The sequence below is a fragment of the Cladophialophora bantiana genome (genome assembly GCF_000835475.1).
Source record: "Cladophialophora bantiana CBS 173.52 unplaced genomic scaffold supercont1.4, whole genome shotgun sequence".
In the NCBI taxonomy this organism is placed as follows: Eukaryota; Fungi; Ascomycota; class Eurotiomycetes; order Chaetothyriales; family Herpotrichiellaceae; genus Cladophialophora; species Cladophialophora bantiana.
In genome coordinates this window covers 2,115,711-2,142,356 of record NW_015971578.1, presented here as the reverse complement: position 1 = coordinate 2,142,356, position 26,646 = coordinate 2,115,711, and the positions used below count along the sequence as shown (strand labels likewise).

Genomic DNA, 26,646 nt, shown 5'->3' with positions numbered 1-26,646 from the left:
GTCGATACTTTATGGCTTTGGTATTTTACAACTCCGGCAGGGTGATATGCACGCTTGAATTTGAATCCTTTTCCCTTGGTGTCCTTTGACTCTCCTAGTCTGTGTCTAGCCGATGCTCGTGCTTGTCCAGGAGCACAGTCCAACTGACCAGTCTCATATGCCATTTGAGAAGTCGCCAGAGTGAAATGGGCAAAGAGGACAGGAAGGTGGCTGAGCCTGATGGAAGGTTGGCCGACGAGGTTGACTGAATTAAGGGTGGGGAGCCTCATCTGAGACCCCTCCTTTCCAGCTAGGTGGACAACTTCACAAGACGCACCGAAGCTCGAGATCCGTCTTCCGACAAGGTCTCCCAACCTCGCCGCGCCATATCCAGTCTGCCACACTCCTCCCAAGTCAGATGGCAGACGATATTACTGTGCAGTCGTTGTGATTGGCCGACAAGGCGACATGCAGACATAGCTATACCTTTCAAAGGGTGAATGTTGAGCCGGAAGGATATGCCTCGTAAACATGAGAACAGGACGGTGCACGCACAAAGAATTCCGGATTACCTTTCGAAGGAGGCTCCTGTTCTTGGGCTGGTGGCTTAGCTCTTGCATGTCCTACAGAAAGCCGTCCTCCCCAACAAACAATGCTCATCTTGGTGCTTCGTCTGCTTGCTGTCGCGACCTGTCTTTCGGGGGTTGCGATGTGTGCATCTATCAGCGAGGAGGTCTTCAGAGACCAATTTGAGAGCAGGAGCATCGACCCGGCTACGGAGAAAGCGGACATCCTTGGACCATCCAAAACAGCCCCGACAACGAGAGAGAGTTCGAGAGTCGGTGCCTCCTCACTAGTCTGCCACAATCTCGACTGGAGGACCAAGCACACCTTCTCGGACACGTCAGTATTCCTTACCCACTTTATCGGCATCTTCAGAAAGTCTGTGCGAGCCATCATTGATCGTTGCTCGCCCTTGCGGTCTGCGAAAGAGTCTCCTTCGCTGGCAACGACGAAGTCATTTTAAGCAGGCAGTGGAAAACGATGTGGTGACCTAAAGGCATTCAACCATTCCATCCGTCGACGATTGAGTCCTGATGCAGGGGTCGGCGACGATACCGACGCATCATATTCTCGAGCACCTCTACATGAGAACGGGTTGTGGCCTCGAGCATTTCCAGCGTCCTGCAAACGTTCTATCATGTCGAGAGAGTGGAGGTGGCCTTCCAACGCCCCTATAGAGATTGCAGACCATCTTTCAAGGAAAAGGACGATTTTATTCTTTTGTTGACCCTGTCCTAACATCGATGCCGACCGCTATCAAGTCGATGGTCTCGACACATTTCTCGCTCGATATGCTGTTATCTTCGTTGCCACTCCCGGGTGCAAATGGACAGATAAATCCAGGAAACGGACTAGACCCAGATCATCCGAAGCTAGAAGGATGTCTTGGATGTCTTAGGTCTGGCCAAAAGACGGAACAGAATGTTGTGCAGAGAACCAGTTTATCGGGTGTTCTGCTTAGACTCCAACTTGGCCGGGAGATAGTCTGGGACCACGCAAGCCAACACCCCATAGAATGTTGGGGAATAGGATTATCTTGAATGGAACGAATGAATTTTGCCTTGCTCCCGGGAGGTGTCTCCGTGGATTATGTATCATATCACACTGCATCCATCCATTTGTCCGTTGAGTTCCATTTCCAGCCGCCATTTCTCGCTTGTACTCAGCTTCTCGCGCTGAATGATGCTAGCGTAAAAGGAGCTAATATTAAGTACTTGAAGCTTGTAAGCGAAGCTCTCACCAGATTAAACCCAAAAGAAGACCGCTTGCTAACCGCTCAACGCTCAAAAGACAAACACTGGGAAGAGTAAAACACCAAACAAGATGGAGCGCCGTGGTCCAAGATCCGTCACAACTTTTCAACGTCCGTATGAAAACATTCAGAAAGCTCTCCTGCACATTTCAACAACTTCAATCGAGAAATCAATCTTTTCCTCTGCACATTTTTGCTGTGCAAATATTAGATCAAGGCAAAAACACATCAATTTCAAAGTTTCTTCTTGAGATCAGTCATCGCCTACAAACGCTGGCATCCACTCCTGTCCCGGATACGCAGTGGCACTCATTGGGATCTCTTCTTCCGATTCATATCCCTCTGCCTTTGACCCTGGTAATTCTGCAATGATTCCGGGCGTACTTTTGTCTCTGGCACTAGTGCGACGCGCTTCTCGTGGCGAGGTTGGGTTATGAGATCCGTCCAGAACTGAAACGTTGCGTTCCAACCCCTGACTTGTGTTGGTATTGATTTGCGCAGGCTGAGTACCAGATTCGACGCTGACGGGCGTCTCGCTCCTCGCTGTCCCGCTTTCAATCCGCTCCCTAAGTAGCTGCTTCTTTCGCCGCTCGTTTGCGTCGTCTTCGAGCCCAGGCACTGTGATTGCAAAGGGCCTTTCCTGATCATCCTCGGGGCGTGCGATGCCACCCACGGGGCTGATTTTCTTGGAGCTGAATGTACCGAGCGTGTTGTTAACGCTAATATTTTGATGGCCTTGATGCTGGTTGGAGTCTAGGTCATCGGAGCCGGGGCGTCCGAGTCGTGGTGAGCGTGAACGTTTGTGGAGGTCGATAACATGGTGGCGAGGGTCTCGTTGAGATGGGGGTGTTGGTTGCCCGAGAGGAGGTGAGGTAGATCCAGCTGTGTTTGTCATTCCAGGACTTGGGTTTGGATTGTACGGAGCAGAAGCGAAGGAAGTCGGCCGAGGATAACCTTCTGCTGGGGCAGTAGCGGGAGCGTAATACTGATTACGGTTTCCACTACTTGTGTCAATGCGAAGATCGGATGGCCGACTTTGGGTGGGGTTTAAGTAGGGATATGTAGTGGACGGATATGATCCCCCAGGCTGTTGATGACCTTGTAGCGGGGATTGAGGAATTTGTCCTGGGTAGGGATAACTGGTTAGTCCTGACTGGTGATGATATGGAGATGCTCCTCTCGGATATTGAGATGGTTGAGATGGATTTTGACTTAGTGGATATGTAGAATGAGGGTGTTGTGACAGTCCAGGCCCTTGATGGAAATAGCCACCAGGTCCAGCCGGGTTCTGGCTATAGGGAGTTTGCGCAGAATATGGCTCGGGGGACATGACACGCTGTGTTTGTGCGGAAATTGGCTCAGGGGATATGACACGTTGAGTGGTAATTTGTTGCTCAAGTGCTTTGGTCTGTAAAGAGGGAGTGGGTGCTGTGGCGGCCCGTGTGTTGTTGTTGCTGCTGCTGCTGCTCTTGAAAAGTTTGCCTCCAAGCCCTGAAAATCTCTTCTTCTTGCCCTCTGTGCTTTCTGGTGTGGGAGCTCGAAGAACGTCTTTGGACAGCCGCCTTGCAGACTGAGATGGAATATTCGACGGAGGAAGTTGCCCAAGCTGATCCTGGTGGCTGTGTTGGCTACTTTGCTCTGACGAGATACTGTCATTCCGGCGCAGGAAGCTACCACGCTTCTCCTTCTGCATCATCTCTGCATTGTCGAGCGGACTTCCGACTCTACCTGATTTTTGGAGCTTCGAGCGTGAATGCGAGCCGACTCCGAAAAGCTTTCCAAGTGTACTCTTCTTTCGTTCTGTTTGCGCGCCCGGAAATGCCGGTTGTGAAGACACTGGCTGTACGGCGGGAACAGGAGATGGACCCATTGATTGACGATATTGATGCATCGGCTGGCCACCAAGATGGTTCAGAAATTCTCTGGGCTTCATATCATACCCAATAGGAGCACTAGGGCCAGACATGTAAGGGGACTGCTCCTGGTAACTCTGACGATTTAGTCTTTCCACCGAGACGTTTGAGTTCGACCCAGGACGAGGCTGGGAAGGGGCCTGACCCGAATATTGCTGAGACCTGAGTGCACTCGGTAGTGGCGTTCCACTGGCTAGTACTTGAACATTACTTCGACCGTTCCTTGGTGCAGATATTTGTTTTGGCGAACGATATTCCTGCACGTATGGGCCCGGAATACGATATTCCTCTTCCATGAATGACTGCCGTTGATGTATTGCCGTATTCTGTTGCTGTCCCTTTTGCTGCTGACGTAGACGGTCAAGCTCTTCTTGAGGTCGCCTTGCACTAGGTAAAGGGCTTTGAGAAGAGGGCATCTGAGCACGATTCATTGGAGGCTGCTGGAGCTCAGCTGCACGTAGAGCTGGGTGATTGTCGACATTCAGATCAACACCGAAAGTTCTGGAATATGACCTCGACTGTCTTTGACCTGGTAAATTCGCCTGATCCGTAACCTCTTCGACACTGACTTGTGACATCTCCTTACTCAAGCCCGCACTGCTTTGGCCCTGGCTTATGGGACTCATTGGCTGTGATGGGATCCTGTTGAGATCTGGCTCCTGGATCTGCTCTGACTGGTGGATTGCACCGATACCTTCAATACCCGCGAATGAGAAAGGCCGATGTTGGCCAGGAGTGTATTTTTCGCGGCCTTGCTGCACTGGGGGCTGCTGGGTTAGTGGTTCAATTATAGAACGTTGCTCTATTGCCTCGACACCTGGTTTTGAATCTTGTGCATGGAGAGGGAAGTCCGCTGTCGAAGTCTCTTTTGGGTGGTCCTCAGCACCGAGAGTGGGTTGATTCACTGCTGTTGCTGTTGCAGTCAACTGGGGTGGCTTTGCAGGCCGGGCTCCCTGTTCTTCATGAGGGCCAGGTATTGGATCGACTAGTTTCTCGTCGGCAGGTGATAGAGATACGCTCCTTCTGGCATATTGCTGTCCAGCACCGGATCCAGGACTGGGACTAGCACTGGACACATCCGAGATGACTGACCGGCGTCGGTGTTGGGGTACTTGCAGGCTCCGATCACTGGAGTGAACATCCGATGTTGACCCGTCATGGTGCTCCGTAAAAGGCTTTGGTGCAGCGAGAGCATGCGCAACCAGACCATGAGGCTCAGCGGCGATTGCCTGGGGTTGAGTTGCAGTGCTTTCCCTCTGGCTGATACTCTGGTCCACAGCTCGATGCGGCGATTCAACAGGTGATTGATCGGTAGGTCTGGTCAACTGGCTGATTGAACGGCTGGGCATGCCATCATCTTCGCGGTGCTCTTGCTCGCTATCTAGGGCCGAGATCGCTGGGCTCGGAGCAAGTCCAGACACGATAGGAGTAACAGGTGTGCCGCCGTCGGTTGGTATTGCCATGACATGCTCCAGCTGTGGCCGGGAGCTATCTCGACTGCCTGGAGCAGGTGTGGACGAAGCTGATGTGTCTGGCTGCAGGATCTGATCCAAATCACTAGTCCGTGACCTCTTAAGGTCCGGGTTTGAAAACCAATCAATGGGAGACGCGGGCGTGATGCTTAATGGAATTTGTGGTGGACCGTCGAGGAATGTGGAATCTCGTGGCTGCGACGGGGAGACAACGTCTTCGGGCTCGTCCGGAAGGGGTTCAGCAGACTTTCGTCGGTTGGCCATTATACCCTAAAACAAACCGTCAACCAAGGGCTCATTCAAGGAAACCTGACAAAGTAAAAAAGTGGATTTCCATTCGTTACTATTTGAGGATGCCAGAGGAGAAACGCCGTTAATGTACCCGAGCCAGGTTCTGGTATCCCTGAGAGGATGAAATCCCGCCATAGCATCACATGCATGTCATTTGGTGCAAAGAAAAAATATTACAGGCAAGACAAGGAAAGGGGGAAGATCAATGGACTACCTTTTCGCCAGAGCTCGCGTGGCGCATCTTCTCCTTTCCTTTCGCAAATAGACCTTTGGCGGCACTGCCCGCTTTGCCACCGAATCGTCCAGCAGCTGCCATTAGCCTCTTCCCATCCTCTTGCATGTGTCCAGCTGATTCTGTCAACATTCGTCGGGGCGATGGTTTATGCGCGGTGATGCTCTCGGCAGTGTCCAGTGAAAGCCGCCCATTCGTAGCAAATAGTTCAGAATTTTCCGGGGTTCTCATTGACAACAGCCAGTTCTCCAGCTGCTCGTTAGGCGCGGCATAGAATTGCCTGCTGTCATCGAATGCTTTGATGCGTTCTACTGGCGAACCGAGATTCATGATCGTACGGAAAGTCGGTGGAGCGCTAAGGGGTTGTTGTGAAAACTGGGATGCTTCTGCATTAGTTATGGGTACTCTGGTGGCTTGTACTGTTTGGATTGGCTGGAGAGAGGGCAGAGTGGCCTGCCTAGCTATAGGTTGATTGACTTCAATGCTCATTCGGGCCGATTCGGGAGAGCTGGGCGCGGGTGGGATCTGAGCGGTTATCGTATCTGGAGAACTCGTAGAAGGGGGGCTCAATTGTTTAGGTGTCGACGCAGAGGGCGGTTGTGAGCTGCCCGTCTCCCAAGAGAACCGCTGTTGAAGGAATGGTTTACCAGCTGTTGGCAATCTCTGCTCAACAGGAGACTCTGTTTGGCCGGTGCCCTTTATATCTGCGTTAACGATCGGTGGTGTAGGCGCGTCCCGAGGAATTGAAGTGGAAGGTTGTCGAGGTGTCGCCATGGATTCAACTCGTGATCGGTCAGAGTCCGTCAAATTTTTCCCATTGCTCAACATTGTTCCTGCTGACTGAGGGGTGATGACTTGTAGAGGAGCGAGTCTCCTAGACCCAGCTTCTGCATCAGTGACAGCCTGAGAGGTTGTCCCTTGGGATTCACTGTTTCCTTCACTAGCTTTACCTTCCAAATTTGATGATTTGGGGGTTAAACTCTTCACAATTTCCTGTTGTAATCGCTCATTGTCGCTCTCAGTTGGAGTATCTTGTGGCATTGAGACATTGGGGATCGGTGGACGAGGACTCGACGTATCGATCAGTCGACCGGTCCGCAAAGGGGCGGGTATGTAGTCGACGTCTGAACGGGATACCCCCGCCTCGGCAGAGGCTGTGGTTGATGATGTCCTTGATCTCGACACGGGCGGAAGATGAATCGGGGTGGTTTCTGCCTCGGATTTGGCTGTGGTCTCTGGGATCTCTTGTCCATTCTCCGCACGTTGCTTGTCGCCCTGCTTCTCTGGCACCGTGTCGGATGATGCTGGCTCTGCCTCCCCGCTTGACGAACTCGACGCGTCCCATTCATTTACGCTCTCTTCTTCTGACGGTTCATGAGAGCCTTCCGCTTGTTCAGTCAGTCGGTGGCCAGCCAATGCACCAGCTAGAGCACTCCCAGCAGAGGCAGCTGCGGCGAAGGCTTTCTGGGTGACGCCGTCGCCGTCAGAAGTGATATGTATCGGGGTACGGGCGGTCGGTATGCTCTCGGTGCTATCCACTCGGCCTTGAGTAAATGGAGGCAGAGGCAATGAAATATTTCTCTGAGCTTGCAAAGGCGTGCTTGTGCCAGGAGTTGCTGGGCCTGCGGATGAGGCGTATGACTGCCACCCTCCAGGAATTACAGGACGAAAACTCTCTAGACGTGCTTGGGGCAATGGGCGTCCTTGCCCGATACTTGACGGTGGCGCTTGGGCATCTAGAATACCGGGACCTAACCTTCCAAAACTCGATTCTGGTTTGGTTGCAGTATCATTGGCCGCAGTTGTTGGCGGAGCGTCTGATCTCGACTTGAGTGGGGCGTCATCTGCCACCTCTTGATTAGGTTCTGGAGGAAGCGGTTTGTCTCCCAGTTCTCTACCACGAGCTGGTTCGTCCGGTACATCATGTGTAGGTTTGTCATCAACAACTGAGCCATGTTGTGGTTGTGGGAATTTCTGAGGTCCAACTTCGAGTGGTTTCTTTGCGGGACTGTTGTCGCGACTTGGAGGATTAACGTCTCGCCGATACCCAGAACGGATAAAGGGTGGCCGAGAAAGGTCTTCGCCCTGAGACGGCTGTGCCTCGCCAGGCTTTAACGTCGTGGTTGATGTCGGATGAGATTCTAAATGCACCGACTCTTCGGGAATGGCGGCTTGTTTGGTCTGGATGACGGAGGGAGCAGGGGCCAGATCATGCCTGCGACTTATTATGGGGCTGATATCTGTAGTTGAGGCACTACTTGATCGATCAACAGTCCCTGATGTAGAGATGGGAGAAAAGGGTGACTGATTCCCGCTCTGATCGAAAGCCTGCTGGACAACAGATCTGTAACCGAGGGTTGGTTGGTGCTGCAAGCCCTGCCTTGCTGGTTCAGCACTACTCCTCTCAATGGCGTTAATCTGCGAGGACACTTGTGCTGATCCATCGCTGGACGACTTCGCCATCTTGGGTGTATGTTCCGGCGCCGACTTCTCCATCACACCGAGGTCCACAACACCAAATCCAGACATTCTGTCGATTGGAGGCAGTCCAAAGGACCCCTGCCTATTTGACGATTGATCCGTCTCAGGAATGCCTTCGGTAATTGATACATTACGAGAGATGCTCGAAGCAGATACTGGGTCTGGTCGATCGGTGTAAACGGATGACGCAGTAGTATCATGTCTGGATATCCCCACAGTGTTATCGTCGGTCCTTGTTTCGTTCGGTTGTTGGCTGTCACCAGTTGGTGTTTTCACCAGATTTTCGAACCCATACTCGCTTTTGCGCTCCGGCACCGTGTCCAAGGTGGGTTTCAGGCGACGAGTAGAGTCCGAGTCGTCCACTGCTGTCTGCATAGCGCCTGTAGATTCCTTGGGATCTGAGCATGTCGAGCGACCTCCAACAGAGCCTTCTCTGGCCGGGTTTGATGCTGAATCAATGCTTGGACGAGATGACTCTTGCGACTTGCGCACTTTCTCCATCTCTTCTGGCATACGTTTGTAGATATCTGATGGTCGGATGAAGACTGGTGGAGGACGATCATCAATGCTATTACGAGGTCCAGAGGATGTCGAGGGCACAGGCGAATCGCTGGGTCGCATGAAATCTGGCTGAGACGGCTGTTGGCTTAAACTTGCTTTCCGCGGAGGGAATTGTCGGTGAGACGCATTGGAAGAACGGCTGTCTGGTCTCCTGGGACTTTCGTGACGGTGATACATGTCACTCAGAGGGGGCCGGTTGCCCGAGCCAGAGAGGCTTTGCTGCGGGAAGCTGCCTGGAGCTGAGAAAGGCACTTCTTCATATGGCGGATATTGTCTCCCCCTTGAGCCTGGACGGAAGCCTCCTGGAGGCGTAGGACCTTGTCCCTGGGTATTTAAACGAAGAGAAGCCTGCATTCCATAATTTGTAGCATGTGTTTCATAGTCATGCTGAGGCTCTGGGAAAGGCGAACGCTGGGTTGTGGGGTATGCTGATTCAAATCCAGCAGAGGAAGAGAGATGTCTCGTTTCATCGCCCCGATCGAATGAGGGTCGTTGGCCGGTCCGAGGAGGGGAAGGATTGGTAAAGCTTCGATTGGGGGGATAGATGCTGGGCTGTGCGCCCCATGCAGGATGTCGAGGGTTGTCCGCGGACACAGGCTCGGGCTCATCATAATCATCATCGTCTCCCCAGTCCGAACCCTCATAGTTCACCTGGCGGAGGTCTTTCCACTTCTTTGAGATCGCTCTTCCCACATTGGTCTTGTATTTCCCGGTGCCGTAAGGGTTGGATGTCGCCATTTGAAGATAAGCCTGCGGGGCGATTGACCTTGCTCAGCAATAGCAGGAGAAGAAGCCGGGATTCGTCAAGGCATGAAGTAACACATTGCGCAGACTATTCGGCCAAAGCAAATGCTTGGATTCTTTTCAAGGCTGCAAGAAGGGTCGAGATGCTGGAATTATTGCGCCCTAGGGATGTGTGTCGAGCGTGATCGACGGAGGTGGAGAGACTATTTGCGGGAAATTGGTAGACAGAGAAAGGCAGCAACTGGTCAATTGAAATAAAGGAGGGTGGCGAGAGCATATGCGAACAAGAGGATGTGAAGGGGGAGACCAGGTACGAACGCTGGAGGAATAGCGGGCAAGAAATGAAAGGCTGCAGTGTTGCTCTCCTGCTCTCCTCACTCTGCCCTACGAACGGGACCAGAGGCACCAGAGACTGCGGCCTTGATTGGAGACACCAGAAAGAGGGATCAACCATGCGTCACTTGGCCACCTCGAAGACTGGCGACTGGGCTGCGCCACACCTTGACGCGAACAGCTTTCGATGATGAAGTGTTCCAAACAGAGAGAGAGAGCTCTGGGAATGATGGGATATGGGCGCCAGTTTGACGAACCAAGTTAGACACGGTTTGTAAGTTTCATGCAGTGCCGCATCATGCATCACCTGTTCGTGAAATTGTATTCCGCTTTGTCGCTTCTGGTGGAACGCGAAACCCTCCAAGTTGCGATCTGACCCGTGGCTGGGACGAGGCTCTTGAAGGTTTGTTGGTGTTCGTGGCCGTTGGCTCAGTGGCTTGTGTAGCGGCAAAGACACCTGGACGTTTCCGGCAGCGGCACCTCCGATCCAGGACCTGCAATTCACTTCGTTTCTTTCATTTCACTGTACTTGTACATACTAACTTGAGACTTTACCTGACCGCAAGATCTTCGAGCCGCTTTTAATATCATTCCGACTTCTCGCACCTCTCCCACCGTTTTCATGTCATAGACTCTGGACCTAGAATGAACCCGCTGACACTTACTCCCTCCTAACTCCCGCGCTGTTCAATTTACGAACATTCGGTCCCTCGGCTGTTACATTTTTTTCTACAATATTCCTCTCAAAAATAGACGATCATGGTTTCTACGAGCATTCAAGACCGGACGAATGAATTCCGCACAATCCTTACCCAAGCCCAGAAGCGGCAAACCGCAACCAAGGGCGGCCCTCAACGACAGTCTCTCCTCAACGATTCGCAAAAAAGAGAAGCAAATGGAGCCACCAATGGCCCTTCAAGAGGCACGAGGTCGGAATTCGCTCGCAATGCAGCACAGATAGGGAGAGGGATCACCGCCACCATGGGCAAGTTGGAGAGACTGGCGCAACGTACGTGAAGAAACTAGAATACGGTGGGCACCAGGTAGCCGCTGACAAGGAACAGTCGCGAAAAGAAAGGCCATCTTCGACGACCGACCTGTTGAGATTGCCGAGCTCACGTATGTCATCAAGCAAGACTTGGCTGGTCTCAATGCACAAATATCCGCCCTGCAACAGCTCACGCAGTCACAACACCCAACTGCTTCCCAACCCCGATCGGCGGACCAGGAAGGGCAGCACAACAAGAACGTTGTCTTGATGCTACAGAACAAGGTTACAGATGTCGCCGCAAATTTCAAAGATGTCCTAGAAGTACGTACCAAAAACATTCAGGCGTCGAGATCAAGGACAGAGAACTTCGTGTCGTCGGTATCGGCAAGATCACAACCCCATCTGGATGATTCAAGGTCGCAGTCACCACTCTATCAGGGCTCAAGTAGTCGTCAAAAAACTCCCCAGGCGTCGACGAACGACCTTCTCACCCTTGAACCTTCAAATACTTCCACTTTAATGAAGAATACTCCTCAGTCCGACCATCAACTGTTATTAATGGAAGAAGCGCAGCCGACCAACTCCTACATTCAGGAACGTGGACAAGCCATCGAAGCCATTGAAAGGACGATAAACGAACTGGGCAGCATTTTCGGTCAACTTGCGACTATGGTATCTGAACAAGGCGAGATGTTGCAACGGATAGATGCCAACACCGAGGATGTGGTGGACAATGTCCAGGGTGCGCAGAGAGAGCTTCTGAAATATTGGAACCGGGTACAAGGGAACAGATGGCTGGTGGCTAAAATGTTTGGTGTACTCATGGTGAGTCGGAACAGTCCAAAAGTCGAGTTGTCTAGGCTGCTAACTATTCCAGATATTCTTCTTACTTTGGGTGTTGATATCGGGTTGAATGGGTGACAGCAATGGTGTTTATGGTACGATCTATAAGCACGTGAAGTTTCAAGACTAAATAATGATAGCCTGGCCACTGGGACAGCGAGTGGGTTCAAGTTATTCTTCCTAGTTTGTATTTTTAGGAGTCCGTACCTCGAGGTCAATTTTCCATTGAAAGAAGGGTTGTGTCTGTTCCGCGATAACTGACGAAACGGGTACCCAATGGTTCTCACAGAACTCTCGAGGAAGCAGTATGCCTGGCTGGCCCCATTGCAGCTGAAGCAACGGGCATCCATGAGCATCATGGAAGACAGAAAATGCTATTATAAAAGGAGGAATACCAATTTAAGTCAGTAGTGGATGCCTGTAACGCCGACGTAAAATGAGATGGGCTTGACGATAGGAGGCCATCCGACGTTTGCAGCAAAAGTCTCAAGACAGCGAATGTAATTATTCATCTCAGTGGTGTCGGCAGAAACAGCGAACTGTTGGTCTTCGCACTATTGTTTCAGTTATGGGTATCTCTCATCCATGATCAGTCAACTTTTCCAAGTCCAGTCCCTTCATGATGGGTATGTACAATGAGTCGTCGCGTTGCTCTTTCTCATCTCTCAATTATCGCAGGTTGGATCATCGGGAGTTGATGGAAAATTGATCTCGTCGCGGATGAACAAGAGGTGGATATCGTGATCGCCCCCATACTGCCGATGTCATTTGAGGCGAATCTGTTCGAATGATGCTGCCAATACCCATGAAGAGACTGTTGTGCCGAATGGTTAGCGACCATTTTGTTCGGAACCAGAGGGGTTACATGCCCAAACATAGCGCCCGATCCAAGCATATATTTTCCGAGCGTTCTCATTACGCCGGCTTGACCTGCGCCGTACTGAAAGATGGTGACGGTACCTAACAACACCATTAGTGCGCTGCTTTTTGACTGTCGCATCGACCACGACGAACCATAGATGAAGCCCATAATGCCTCCAACAGCTGTGAGTCAGTCAGCCTTACTGGATCGTTTCCTCTCTCTTGTTGTTGTTATGTTTGACTGACTTCCGCCCATCAACATCCCCATTTTCACTGCGGCCGCCGTTAGCTTCACAAGAGCACCACAATGCGGCGAGGAACGACATACTTTTATCAATCCACGTCGGTCCCCGCCGCTGTGCAGAAGGTGGGATGGGAGGCATATTGCCGGTGCTGCTGCTGTCGTTCTTGGTGCTTGTTGTCCTTGGACGAAATAATGGCTAGCTAAGGGCAAGTTGGAGAAGGTGAGGTGAGGGTGTATCGAGTAAGGTGCAGTGGATGTGACGATGGCCACCCCCATGCCAATCGGAGGTTGTACGATTGCCGCCGACCATAGTTGACCACAAGGGGCACGTGATGATCCTTTTCCCGTCCTGTTCGGGGAGACTTTCCACAAGTTCCAAAGCGTCAATCTGAACCGCTACAGAACCACGAGTCGCATCCTCGTGAACATCAAAGAGACCCCTAAACAGACACCAGTCGACCTACACCAACCGCCTGATGGGCAGGGCGTCTTTTTGACATCCTGCAACGTTCCTCGGACTCTGGATTCGACTTGTTATTGCACTGCCGGAGCTCACTGGTCAGCCCCAAGTCGTTCCCGTCAGACCCCTCGCTGTCCATCTCCCTGCACGCGAGCAGCCTTTTTCCTTCCCCGAACTCTGTCTAGGTCCCCTGTATGTCCTCGATTCAATTGACATCATCCTTCTCTCCTCGACGACTTGCCTGAACGTCGTGGCCGGGGCAAGTTGATTGACACAGTAACCCTTCCAGATCAGATTCACCTGTCGACTCCTCGAGATCCGACACATGACGGCCAGAAACAACAACAGATCTCTGTTTTTCTTAACTCCCGTCACGAATCCCTCCAGTCCATCGCCGATACCAAACCTCACAAGAGCATAGAACACCTTCCTCAGCGACCAGGACTTCACCCCCTTCCTCCTACCTCCCGATGACGACCGCTGTAGCATCGCCCCCAAGCTTTCCGAATATATCCAGGCTCAATTGGAATGGTCTAAGCGGTACAGGAGGAGGGTTTTCTGCAATGAGCACTGACGAAGTGTCTCGGATGTTTTTACCTCAGCAGCGCAAGACTGTGCAGAGGAGCAACTCGTCTTCATCCCTGTCATCCACCAATTCTTCTGGCTCAACAGTCACCCTTACGCAGAATGATGTCTCGTCAGAACCGGCCCACGGGCCAAAGAAAAAGGCAAGGGGAGGATTCTGGCCTGTCTCAAAACCAGAATCTACAGCCAGCGTCTCCAATGCTCGAGCAAACGGGTCGCTTCAGACAGCTATTGGCAACTCCTTGGTCGGCAAGAGCCCAGTACAGCCAGCGCTACCGAACCAAAGTCCTACCACTCAGGTCAATGGGACAAGAATCGTAAATGGAGCAGCTCCTGGCGAACCAGCTGCGATTCTGGCCTTGTTGCCCATGAATGGGACATTCGAAAGGAAACAAATCAATCTCCCGTTTTATCCAGAAGTGCTTCGCATCGGCCGACAAACGAATGCGAAAACTGTTCCAACTCCAGTAAACGGATATTTCGACTCCAAGGTTCTGTCACGACAACACGCCGAAGTGTGGGCGGATCGGAGTGGGAAAGTGTTCATCAGAGACGTAAAATCATCAAACGGCACATTTGTCAATGGACAGCGACTCTCGCCGGAAAATCGAGAATCTGAGCCTCATGAACTCCGCCAACATGACACGCTAGAATTGGGCATTGATATTGTGAGTGAAGATCAAAAGACCATTGTCCACCACAAAGTATCGGCCAAGGTTGAATATGTGGGCCTCCCTGGGACGACCAACAATGTTCTCGATCTTACCTTTGGCGACCTGGATCCATCTCACGGTGGTGCCCTATTGCCATCACCTGTGAGTTCACCAATGCTTCACAGTCGAAGCCGACCCGGAGTACCGGCAACGAATGGACGAGCCTCAACACCTTCAAGCGTTGCCGGCAGCCAGATGAGTTCGATTGCGCAACAACGAATGAACATGTGGGGCGCCACGCCGTTGAACGTCGAACAACTGGTCAAGACCCTTGCTGTAAGTTTTTTCATGCCGCTCTCGGAAATACCAGATATTAACTCGGAGTACAGATGGAGATGCGAGCAGCAAGACAGCAGGCGGAGGAATTAGACCAGGCTGGCGCTTTTCTAAACTCATTGTTGACACCTGGAGCTGATCCTCACAAGCTTCAACCTACGTCCAAAGAAGGGGTTCCTCAGCGACAATCTAACGGTCGTCCTAAAGCCCCTAAGATGGAGCATATCGCCCGCTTCGCTGACCCTCCAGCACCACCGCCGCAACAACCGCTTCCAGAGAAGCCAGACACCTCGAAGCCAAGTCCCGTCACGACGTCATTCACGAATCTCCTGAAGCGCGGCGAAACTGCCAAGCAACCCAATAATGCGTCACACTCTCCGACAAATGCCCAAAACAGTCAAATGATGTCTCTAATCGAGGCACTGTCTATTGCGAAAAAGGAACTTGACTCCCAGGGAGCGAGAGTAAAGCAGTTAGAAGATATGCTCAGGCAGGAACGGTCAGCCAGAGAGGATGCCGAAGAACGAGCTCGGAAGCTTGAACAACATGCGGCATCCCGACCAATCTCAGTGGTTGAAGAGGAATCGGAGACAGCGATAAACCCCACTAATGACACAGAGCCTGTCCAAGAAGAGGCAGGACATGGCGCGGACGGCGAACTTGATGCAAGAACGAAGAATCTTCAGCAGAACCTAGACCAAGTTCTTGGGGAGATGCAGAGGCTAAAAGCGGATGTGGACCAATTTCAGAGACGGGCAGAGACAGCCGAAGCTGACGCCGCCAACGCTCGAAAAAGTCTCGCCGAGATGATCGACAAGATTCGAGAAGAGAACGAGAAAGCAGAGTCCACAGCCAGGAAATCTCACGAACGACGGTCACGTGTCCAGCCTGATGAATGCGCCGAGGTGGCTGAGGCCGACGACGAGGAGCCGGGGTCAAAATCCATGGTTAAGTCGGTAGCACAAGCGAACGGCCACATTCGCACACCGAGGCTGCCTGAGCATCTTGAACGGGCCGTTGCTACAGTGCTACGCGACAAAAGCGGCAATCCAGATGCCATTGCTCAGTCAGCACCATATGTGTCTATGCTGGGAGTGGTCCTCATCGGAGTCGGATTAATGGCCTATCTCAATTCCTGGCAGAAGTCAGAGAGATGACGCGTCGACACCAGAAGGCATGGGTTTTTATTTCGTTGGACATACTATCTCATTCATTTGTTTGGTTGGACCATCAGCGCCCGACATCTCACTCATTTCGTTACAAGCATGGTATCAGGCATGGCGTTATAATGGACAGGATGACTTGTGAAGGGCGGAGATACTTTCACGGTGCTTTTAAGGGGCCTTCCACAGCCCCGTGAAATTGTCGCGGAGCAAGGCGCCAAAGGGATGTCAAAAGAGAGCTTTCACATTATCATGGCTTAGGCCACAGCAACCAGTAACAGATTGTGGGCGAGGCGTTGGTCAGGGAATGCATGAGAAAAGATCTGGGCCGGATAGGCGTCATGTATATATGTGCGTCGAGCTAGGATTGTTGTCATCCTCGTTGCTCTCACAAGACAAGACAAGGGATGACCGGTCCAGTCCAGCAAGCCAACATGAAATGATGATATGAGCTTCAATAACAGCCATGGCAAGGTTCTGAGCGACTGACGAGGGGGGCATGGTGTTGGATCTACTGTCGGTGCTGTTAATCTCCCAGCGGTGCCAGTTGTGGTATCAGGCTGGCTAAAGGGGGTGGGAGTGGTGTTCCGTATCTTGTCTAGTACCTTCTTGGTACTCATACGGTGAGTTTGGTGAGCCTCGCTCGTAGCTAGCCTTACGGGTACCCAGACTACATACTCGTAGGCGTCTCGTTTGAGGTAGTTCGTACATATTGTTAAACTAATTATTATTCAGTGGCCTGCCTGTTTTGGGGGGCTGTTGAGGCCTGGGCGTGCCGTGTGCCTCCCCTTTTTCGGCAAATGAGAGACTATGACTAGGCGGTGGAGCATCGTCAGTCCCCACTAAGCCAACAATCCGCTTCGGCCTCCGGCTGCGGTGCAAGGATGTACTGGGTAATTATGTTTATTTCTCAACTCGGTCTTGTGTCCAGTGACGCACCGTTATTACACCATGTCCTCGATCACTCATTGGGCTTTCCTCGCCGTATGTGTATCATCTTGGGGAACTGGGCGTCAAAATGACGTAAGGAAATACAAGTGATACACATTCCGCGGTTCCTTTTTGGAGGGAAAGCAATGGTCCTGGTCTGCGGTCGCGCCAGTCTGATGGGGCCTCAACATAAGGGAACTTCCGCACACCCAGGCTGGTTGATATCAACCTCTGGTGGCCCCAACACGCCTGATATGACAATCTTCTCCTTTCAGATGACCGTTGCAATGCTTTGTTTCATGCCTATACGGTAATTTTGTGCCTTTGGAAGGCCAGCGAGGCTGATACCATGAAACCTGCTATTCTTCGTTCCTCAATCGTCCCCAAATGGCAGAGACAACTTGGAGCCATCCACAGGTCAATGACATCTGAGCTGAGGACCGCTCGAGGTTCTGGGGGCTGTTTGCAAAAGCGCTGGTTCGCCACACCTGTTGACGTCGCCAAGAATGCAAATGGAGATTTGAGTGACCCCAGGGTAAAGGTTGTCATTCTGGGAAGTGGTTGGGCAGGTATGAACCGTCTCAGCTCCAACTCCGCTCCAAGAAGCATATTCACCCTGTGTGAACAGGTTACGTCCTGGGCCGCCAGTTGGACAAGAGGAAATATCGCGTCGTCATCGTCTCCCCTCGCTCCTACTTTGTCTTCACCCCTCTACTCAACGACACCACCGTTGGCACCCTCGAATTCCGAAACGTCCTCGAGTCTGTGAGAAAGAAAAACAGTCACTTGGAATTAATTCAAGGTTGGGCGGACGACGTCAACTTTGCGGATAAGACTGTTACTATTGAACCCTCGGTGCTGGATCCAGATGTAGGCCACGCGTTGACAGGACCGAGGAAACCAAATGAACAGCAGACAGCCAGTGGATATGCTGTGAAAGGAGTCTTCCCTCATGGGCCATGGGAAAAGGAGGTGCAGATGGGTGGGACTGGCTTCCATCAAGTCCCTACGTTTCCCATACACTACGATAAATTGATCATTGCCGTGGGCACCTATAGTCAGACGTTTGGTACCAAGGGCGTGAGAGAAAACGCCTGGTTTCTGAAAGATGTACGGGACGCCGTCGCCATACGTCGGCGCATCTTGGAATTATTCGAACTCGCCCGGCTACCCATCATCCCCGAAGAAACCAAGAAACACCTCTTGCACTTTGCCGTTGTCGGTGGAGGTCCCACAGGTATGGAATTCGCCGCCTGCCTCTCGGATCTGCTGAAAGATGACCTCTCTAAAATCCACCCTGAACTCATGAAATACGTTCGCATCAGCCTCTACGACGTCGCCCCTAAAGTCCTCCCTATGTTCGACGCCTCCCTGGCCGATTACGCCGTAAAACAGTACAGACGCCAAAACATTGAAATCAAAACGTCTCATCATGTCGAAGAACTCAGGAAGGGATTCCCTGACGACGAAAAAGCTCGTCAGGATCAAGCCAGTCAGGTCAAGGGACGAGTCTACACGATCCATACAAAAGAAGAAGGGGACGTCGGGATTGGCATGTGCGTTTGGTCCACGGGAAACATGAACAACCCGTTTGTCGTGAAGGCGCTCGATCATGTGCGTCGATTCCCGACCGAGTCCGCACAGATCACCCAAGGGGAAGTGACCGATCCGATGCAACGACAATGGATCATCCAGCGGGACGCTAAAACCGGCGTCATCTTGGTAGACGACCACTTTCGAGTGCAGCTTACGACAAAATGCGCCGAGGGCATGAAGGAAGATGAAAAGCCCAAAGCTTACATGAAGAATGTTTTTGCCCTGGGCGACACCAGTAAATTAATGTCTGGTGCCTTGCCGGCAACGGCGCAAGTTGCGAACCAACAGGCCCTCTGGCTGGGAAAGACCTTGAATAGGCACCCTTCCCCTAAAGAGTTCGGGAAGGAGAAAGGGTTCACATTCAGGAATATGGGTGTCTTAACATATCTCGGAGGAGCCAAGGCTATTCTCCAGGGCGGAAACGGGAACGGTAACAGCGGCGGTGCCGCGAAGGGGATCAAAGGGTTGGCGGCGTACCTTATTTGGAGAGGAGCTTATCTCACGATGACGCTGAGTTGGAGGAACAAGTTCCTTGTCGCAGTGCAATGGGTCGCCGTCAAGATCTTCGGCAGGGATCTTAGTCGGTTCTAGTGGTGCGGGTTCGGAATGGCCAGTTAGTCTCGAAGTTGTCGTTCTAGATATATGCTCTCCCGAATCTCCTAGGTTAGGTGAGGATAGTAATTCGGTTAGACAACGGTATGAATAGACATTTCTGGATCCTGAGCCTAGTCACCACGAGCTCTCACACATGCAAGATTGAGGTTGGACGGTAATCCAAAAGCGTTGCATGGCGACAACTATTAGCCAACCATTAATAAGCAAGTCGAGGCATATGCTCTGGCTTACGGGGTTGATTATGGCTCGTGCGTCGGGTTAGCCCCAGCCAAGGCCCAGACCATATTAATCAATCATGTCTCTCGACCGACAGCAGTAGGAGTTACACGGCCGGCCTTCGAAAGACATCTGAGATATTGGAAAGAAAGGCGGCGTCCCGGCATTGTGAATGCCGTGCTCCGCATGCTAGCCAGAGGGATGAACGTTGGTACATAATGGACGATACTTGCCGATGCGATTGATTTTACCTGGTCTAATCACAGTCCAGAATCAAAAATCACATCGCCCACAGGTCCAAGAAAATAACACGGAGAGTCCAAAGCCATGACGGAAATCATCCCCGCTGAAGTCGCCCACAACCTGGCGTATGGGAACCTGCTCCGCGTCTTCAGCAACCGTGACCGTGCCTCACGCCTCAACGCCATCCGAGAGACGTACCACGCGGACGTAAGCTTTTACGAACCCGACTGCGTCGTCGCCGGCCATGACGGGGTCGACGCCAAATCCGAAGAGCTCCTCAACTCACGACCAGGATGGGGCTTTGTCCCCGTGGGAAACGTCCAGCGGAACCACAACATGGTCTATCTGGCGTGGGGTTTCGGCCCGCAGAACGATGCCACTGGCGAGGTGGATGTGCAGGTCAACGGGGCCGATGTCTTGATCGTGGACCAGGGCAAAGTCAGGACTTTCTGGGTCATAATAGAGGGCATTTCTGATATCAAGAAAGCCTGATCTGTGGAATGGGGAAGTTGTGCCCGGCCAGATCAGATACGTTCATAGGGCACGAACTAGCACGCGTCGGCAGAAGGTGTATATGGAAGCAAAAAGAGAAACAGCGAAGCATGAAAACAAGGACCAACGGATCCTCGAAGCTAGAATCCTCTTTACGCTTTCTATGGGTTGGTCTATCTGCTGGATCATGTGGGGTTCGCTCATGACGTTGCTGTCGTTTGCGCCATTCAACCAGTCTGTCGGATAGCCACCCCTATCGTATGTTGCTACTTGTCTGTTCAAGTACCCCTCGAGACCTCGGTCCTCAGCAACTCTCTGGCATCCTTTGGTGTCGGATGTGGCTGTCTCCTACATCGATTTTTGTTCTGATTACTCTTTCTTTCTGTGTTCTGGCAATCATCCAAACTTCGGCAGACTGCAAATGATCACAAGGTATCATAGCTAGCGCGTGAAAGGAAAGAGTTGTTGACGAGTGTCCCGGCTCAACTTGCTAGAGCAGCCTCGGTATTGTTGCTCGCTCAAGCCTTAAGCAGGCCAGCAGCTGCAGTACCAGTGGTTGTTGCCAGAGGCAGAGCAAGCAGCCGCCATCTCCTTGTCACTGCACCCAGACATGGCACTGCTGTCGCAAACGATCTGAGATTGCTCGTTACTGCACAACATGGTTAGTCTCAGTTAACAGGTTCCAAGGTCGATTTGGAAGGCTTACCAGGTGCAGAAGCGAAGACAGTTGTCACCGTTGAGCAGGCCATCACAATCGGGCAGCTTGAATGTCATGGCAGTGCCAGGATTGCCGGCATTTCCGGTTGGGTACTGCAAGTATAGGTAAGCTTTGACACATTGAGAAAAATGCAGACAGAAAGTCTGTCAAGGAGGAACAGGACTTACGCAGCCGATCTTCATAGGGATTTCTAGGTTGGGAGACTTTGGCATCAACCCAGCGAGAGAGGCCGAAGAGAAAGCGAGAACAGCGGTAACGGTGAGAAACATTTTAGACCGCATAGTGAAGAACGTCTGCGATGTTGTTGGTGTTAGTGTTGATTGTATTGCAATTGTTCTGAGGAGATTGAAACTGTGGATTCTTGTAAGCGAAGGCGAGGTAGTTGAGATGTTTGTTGGAGAGAAGGAAAGAGAACGCCAGAATGGTAGAAGAGGTAGATATTTATACCATGGGAGGAAGGCAGAACGCAGAACGCAGAAGGGAGATGTGAATATTGAGCGTGAATGTATCTATTCGCGATCAGCAACAATGCTGGCAGTTTGATCCATCCGCCCAGCAGAACAAAGTAGAACGGCAACGTACCTCTGGTGGGTATGCACGGATGAGAGCAAAAAGAGGTGACATTGACCTGCTTGTGAAATGCCAGTGAGATGTGAAATGTAGTCAATGAAGCTCGAGTGACTTCTGGCCTGGTCTTCATACTGGCTACAGCCTCATTCTGTATTGGGACCGGTTCAGATACCTGAGAGCCACCCATGGTAGTCAGTAACAAGAAACACAGGCATCGTTTTTTATTTCCAATTTCACTTCTGCGTGATATCTGATCAATCCACTTCGAGCTCCGAGACGACGGTTTCAGTATCTGTCTCGAATTCCAGAGAAAAGCTCACTGTAAGACTGTTGTGTTTTCATTTGAATGGGAGACAGCAGATGTTCAACAGGGGGCCAAGCAACAGCATACGCTCTGCAAACCATCTGTGTTGACAAAGGACTTCTTCCGAAAGCTGCTGCTAAACCACCCACGTTGCCCCCAGTCTTCTCCCTGGTCTTTTCCATTTGCACTCTGAGAAGGTAGCAGTAACTTGAACATTTCTCGGCCGTCTTCCTCAACTTTGCTCCATAGCAGCTCTTCAAAATCCCTCATTTTGGGAAAGAATGTGCGTCTTCATATCTTATTCCTGAAAGCCATTTAGAAGCCATTGATGTCTGGTAATCGCGCCTGCTCCGTATCGTAGGCGCTGCTTCCTGTCCAGCCAGATACCTTCACCTTCATATGCTCTTTCTCCCATCGGAGTAGGTTATGTCATTGGACGACTCTTGCACTTACATGTGTGAGCTGAGTATCATCCATGTCTTGTGACCGTACTTGACAGAGACCAACGACCGGTCTGGTACCGAGTTCTCAACTCGGTATATCTCGCACACGCGGGGATCCAAAGGAAGTCCGTCGACGGTCCATATGGGGATTGCGGATTGCGGAGCGGGTCTGGGGATTTTGCAAGATACCAAACGTAAGTAGATTGCGGTGGCATAAGTCGTCCCGAGAGGTTGCACAAAACCACGTGCGGAAGGGTGATTATGCAAAGGTGGGATTGGATCATCCGTGGGGAAGAGCATTCTAGGAATGGACGAGTATGATGGCCTGTCCATGATGGTCCGGTATGGTCCATGAGAAGCTTTGAAGAAGTGAGGATTTGGTTAGCGGTGGAGATTGTGGCCGCGGACCAAACACAAGGCCGTGGCTCGCAACGCCTTCCCTGGCTAGGCTTCCTTTGCCTCTCTGGCCGCGCTCGGGGAAACCTCGTCGTCATCCTGCAGAAGATTTCCCTTCACTTTCGCATGGACACGCTGCCTCCGTGTTCACATCCAGGTCTCACCAAGATGCCCCTGCAACGTCCATCCCGCTGTTCGATTATCATGCTACGCAACCATATCCGGTGACAGCCTCGTCCAAACGCTCCCCCTCATGACAGCTCAGTCAATCCCCTACGCCGACGTTCGCCACCGTCGCCATGAGCTCCCTACTCAACCCCATCCACAGCGCGAAGCAGAAATGCCGCCCCAAGCACCAAGTCCTTGTCCTCAAATGCTATCCCAAATACCAGAAGAATGTCCAGGAGGTCAAGCCCATGTCCTCCGAGCTCAGCTACCTGCTCTATTATGCATCTACTCGTCGCAACAAGCTGCAGAAGGTCGGCGCATTCCTCGAAAAGAAGAACGCCGGCGACGTCTGGAAAGGAAGGCTCGGGTGCGCATAATAATGACTCTGCCGCTATCTTTGCTAATTGAGCTTCAGCAATGTCCAAGTCACCCTCCAGATCCTCGCGGCCGTCATTGAGAAAGCGCCTCGAGATCTCTCTCTCTATTCCAAATCCGTTCTCACCATTCTCGATTCCGTTCTACGCTCGAAAGACGTGAACATGGTCGAAGACTCCATTCCTACATTTGAGGCCTATTGCAAATACGTGGACGTGGCCTCTCTCACGGCCGATCAGCAGCGTGCCCAGCAATATATCTCCCTCGTCCAGCACTACGCTGGGTTCGCCTTAAAACCAAAACCGTCAGACAAAAAGCAAGGCGATTCCATCCCGCTCTCTCTTAGATGGCGGAAAATCGGCCTCCGTGCCATCCGGGCTGTCGTGGCGTCTGACGCTTTGGCTGTGGATTCCAATCGACAACTGAACCTCGTCATGCCGGTGATCCTGGAGAACATGTCGTTAGAAGAAGAGAATATCCTCTCCACATTACAGCAGAGAGCAAAGACAAGTGAGAGGATGGACGACGAATCCGCCAGGAGGAGGCGCATGAGTATAGCGACCGTCACAACAGTCGATACCATTGACGGTGATCCTGCTGCAGCGGTTGAGACCACGGCAGGAGCGGATAAGGTCGCCGAAGAGGAGGTCAGAGCGTTGGCATTGAGGTGCTTGAAACAAATCTTCTCGGTCGGCATCGGAAGTACAAGAGGTCAAACGAGGTTGGCAACAGCCTTGACCTTGAAGTTTATTGCTTCGAAAAATCCGCCCAAAGTTACCCCGGAAACATCAAAAACCGGCAACTGGGCGACGTCTCTGTTTGAAGCAATCGCGCGATGGACGCCCGTGCAAGATCGTTTCATTATCGTTGTCACTGCCATGGAAACACTGGTTAGAAGCCCTATGGCGGAAGGGGTCCTCGAAAAACAGCTGGTCCTCACAACCATGATCGACTGGCTTCTTAGTTCCCCCGTCAATCTCATCGGATTGAGCGTCATGGATGTGCTACTTGGGTTCCTCCAGCACATGCTAGTTCTCCTCCAGCTTGGTGGACCTAACTCTCGCATCACACAGCCACATCGAGAGGATACTCTTGGTTTCTATCGGGACGTCAAGGAGGCTTTCGACCCAAGTTCAGTCTTGGCAGAAAACAAGATGTCCAGGACGCCGTCCAAAGAACTGACAGCATCACCTGTCCGGCAAGAATTGCTTGAGAGGCTACAGAAATGCATCGCCTCTCTTTCCAATCACATCTACTACACAGACCAGATCAGCGACATGCTGACAGCAATCCTAGCACGCCTGAAACCGTCGCCTCAGTCTGAAGTCCCGACGTCGGCCGCCGCCATCAATGACCCAGCGGCCGCAACAAAAGCAATCGCCGAATCTGCGAACATTCATGAAGACGCCAACACCTCTACATTCTTCTCGTTCGCGACTGCGCGAGTCACAGCTTGCCGAGTCATCAAGGACATCTTGGTTCGTGCCAATAGCAGACGAAGCGCCGCAGGGGCACCTATCGAAGCTCGTGCACGAGTCGGGGTGCAAGTGTGGGAAGGCACGCAATGGCTCCTCAAAGACGAAGACCAAGAAGTTAGATTTGCGTACATCGACGCTCTGTTAACCTGGCTCAAGCTTGAAACCAACAAGAGTGACATGCTCCTGCCGCGAGATGGCAATCGGAAGCAGCCACAATCCAGGAAATATCACGGCGAGAATGGCGTAGCTAAGAGGGCTGTCTCCAACGCATCTCGCAAAGAAAACAAACCTACAAGATCAAATTTTCTTGCTCTACTGCATCTCGCTATTTACGACAGCATCCTTGACGACGCCGAGAATGAGACAAATCTCCTTCTCCTTTACCTTCTTCTAACCAAATTGGTCGAACGGCTCGGCGTCAATGCGGTCCGAAGTGGCATGCCCATGATCCTCAGACTCCAGGAAACGGCTCTTAATGGAGATGTTGTCTCCACATTGGGAAGAGTCAATGCCGGGAGTGTCGTGCATGGCTATCTGTGGACTATTGCGGACAATTTTGACTTTGAAACAAGTCCAGTCGGGCATGAGATCAACGCAGAGATTTCTAGGAGGAAACGCTTTGGAATCTGGTTCAACAAGGTCAAATTTCCAGCTCTGTCCATTGAGGACATCAGACAGCTTCCGAGAGAGACCGAGAAGAACCCCGGTTATAATGAAGAAGCGGTCCAAACCATCAAGCCGTTCTTGTCTGTTGCAAACGTGGTGGAGGAAATTGCGATTGCATATGACAACGCTTTGCTGACTCCGCCAACTTCCCCCCCATCTTCGCCTGGGAGAGTCTTCTCTGTGCCGACACTTGGATTCGGATACGGCTACGGAGCTGCACCCCAGCCGAAGGCCTCGAGAGAGGATCAGCTTCCACAAAAGGTCAAAGACGAGATGACCGCGGGGTGGAGCAGAGAAGCATGCATTGCCGCCGTCGAGAAAGAAAGCGCAGTATCTGTGACAGGATCTCGAACAGGGGCGTCTTCCATCCCGAACCAGCATCTCGGCGTCAATGGTGTTGGCCGGCCATATGGCTCTGTGAACGGAAAAGATTCACCAGCCACGGCCAACGGCAACACAACTCCAACTTATGGCCTCACGGGCGGATTAGGAAGCCTTACCCAAGTCCGGAGGGCAAGCGTCACTGGTTCACCTGCAAGGGTTCCAACCACATCCAGCCGCGAATCGACAGTAAGAGTCACTGATTTGAAAAGAGCGCTGTCCGGATACGCCGTTGCTGAAACACGACAAAGTCCGCTGCGAAGACCACAGGCAAGTTCGAGGAGGAGTACAGGCAGCAGCGGAAGCAGCAGCATGCTTAGTTGGGATGATGCTGATGACCTTAACCCATCGTTTCTCGATGTGGCTGCCACCGGTAACTCAACCGAGCACGCCCTAGACAGGAGCCCGTCCCGGCCACAGACGTCGTCTTCGAACAGACCTAAGACGGCAGATCAGAAAGATGCCACATATCATGATCAAACTCCGCTACCAAGTGTTACGGTCGATCCTCGTACGGATACGAATGTTCCACCGGTGCCAAAGATCCCATCAACACTCAACCTTCCGGGGACGTGGCCTCGTGACGCCTCGCCAGCGCGACCCGAAGAGATATCGCAGGACGCTCCTGTTTCTGGCCTGCCAGAAAGTCCTCAATCACGGAAAATTACGGGGGCAACGTATTCACCGTCGCCAGGGCGAGAAAAACAAAGCCTTCGAAAGACATCCCGACCAGCAAGCCGCAAAGGGGTGACACCTCTATCTTCATCTCCAAATGAAAAGTTCGATCTAGGTTCACTGTTGGCGGCTATTCCTATACCTATTGCGGAGGCAGCAGGGGATTCGCAGAAGGAAAACCGAACCAGGCGGCTCATAAGGCCTCCTTATTGATGGATTGTACCTAGGTAGTATTATGCGAAAACATGTTGTCTATCTTCCCCTTGTGATTAGCTACTCGTCGATTTGCTCACACTTGGCTTACCTGCTGCTTCCGGAGCGCTCAGGGAGCACTCCGGGAATCTGCCTGAGCCTTTTAGTCTCCCCCCCTGGGCGTTTATTCACAACATCAACTTTCGGTACCATTAGACGATAGAACCCAG

General features: G+C 51.9%; 9 protein-coding genes across 9 annotated transcripts; 5 read left to right on the top strand and 4 right to left on the bottom strand.

The window, feature by feature from the left end:
- Window positions 1-2,048: 2,048 nt before the first annotated feature.
- Window positions 2,049-5,444, bottom strand: Z519_03554 (uncharacterized protein; the record flags this gene model as incomplete). The annotated part of the gene is made up of 1 exon (XM_016761304.1): window positions 2,049-5,444. One exon carries the CDS (start codon window positions 5,442-5,444, stop codon window positions 2,049-2,051), a length of 3,396 nt encoding a protein of 1,131 aa, XP_016623154.1.
- Window positions 5,445-5,673: 229 nt separating this feature from the next.
- On the bottom strand, window positions 5,674-9,483 carry Z519_03553 (uncharacterized protein; the record flags this gene model as incomplete). The annotated part of the gene is made up of 1 exon (XM_016761303.1): window positions 5,674-9,483. The coding sequence occupies one exon, from the start codon at window positions 9,481-9,483 to the stop codon at window positions 5,674-5,676; it is 3,810 nt and encodes a 1,269-aa protein (XP_016623153.1).
- A 1,098-nt stretch (window positions 9,484-10,581) lies between these two features.
- Z519_03552 (uncharacterized protein) lies at window positions 10,582-11,726 on the top strand (the record flags this gene model as incomplete). The annotated part of the gene is made up of 3 exons (XM_016761302.1): window positions 10,582-10,831; window positions 10,887-11,638; window positions 11,691-11,726. The coding sequence occupies 3 exons, from the start codon at window positions 10,582-10,584 to the stop codon at window positions 11,724-11,726; spliced, it is 1,038 nt and encodes a 345-aa protein (XP_016623152.1).
- Window positions 11,727-12,340: 614 nt separating this feature from the next.
- Z519_03551 (uncharacterized protein) lies at window positions 12,341-12,900 on the bottom strand (the record flags this gene model as incomplete). The annotated part of the gene is made up of 5 exons (XM_016761301.1): window positions 12,341-12,470; window positions 12,532-12,616; window positions 12,671-12,700; window positions 12,764-12,790; window positions 12,846-12,900. 5 exons carry the CDS (start codon window positions 12,898-12,900, stop codon window positions 12,341-12,343), a joined length of 327 nt encoding a protein of 108 aa, XP_016623151.1.
- Window positions 12,901-13,784: 884 nt separating this feature from the next.
- Z519_03550 (uncharacterized protein) lies at window positions 13,785-15,952 on the top strand (the record flags this gene model as incomplete). The annotated part of the gene is made up of 2 exons (XM_016761300.1): window positions 13,785-14,795; window positions 14,849-15,952. The coding sequence occupies 2 exons, from the start codon at window positions 13,785-13,787 to the stop codon at window positions 15,950-15,952; spliced, it is 2,115 nt and encodes a 704-aa protein (XP_016623150.1).
- Window positions 15,953-17,237: 1,285 nt separating this feature from the next.
- Z519_03549 (uncharacterized protein) lies at window positions 17,238-19,075 on the top strand (the record flags this gene model as incomplete). Its single annotated transcript, XM_016761299.1, has 2 exons — window positions 17,238-17,457; window positions 17,517-19,075. 2 exons carry the CDS (start codon window positions 17,238-17,240, stop codon window positions 19,073-19,075), a joined length of 1,779 nt encoding a protein of 592 aa, XP_016623149.1.
- Window positions 19,076-19,642: 567 nt separating this feature from the next.
- Z519_03548 (uncharacterized protein) lies at window positions 19,643-20,050 on the top strand (the record flags this gene model as incomplete). Its single annotated transcript, XM_016761298.1, has 1 exon — window positions 19,643-20,050. One exon carries the CDS (start codon window positions 19,643-19,645, stop codon window positions 20,048-20,050), a length of 408 nt encoding a protein of 135 aa, XP_016623148.1.
- A 525-nt stretch (window positions 20,051-20,575) lies between these two features.
- Z519_03547 (uncharacterized protein) lies at window positions 20,576-21,049 on the bottom strand (the record flags this gene model as incomplete). The annotated part of the gene is made up of 3 exons (XM_016761297.1): window positions 20,576-20,699; window positions 20,757-20,860; window positions 20,936-21,049. 3 exons carry the CDS (start codon window positions 21,047-21,049, stop codon window positions 20,576-20,578), a joined length of 342 nt encoding a protein of 113 aa, XP_016623147.1.
- A 1,731-nt stretch (window positions 21,050-22,780) lies between these two features.
- Z519_03546 (uncharacterized protein) lies at window positions 22,781-26,437 on the top strand (the record flags this gene model as incomplete). Its single annotated transcript, XM_016761296.1, has 2 exons — window positions 22,781-23,016; window positions 23,065-26,437. The coding sequence occupies 2 exons, from the start codon at window positions 22,781-22,783 to the stop codon at window positions 26,435-26,437; spliced, it is 3,609 nt and encodes a 1,202-aa protein (XP_016623146.1).
- Window positions 26,438-26,646: the final 209 nt, after the last annotated feature.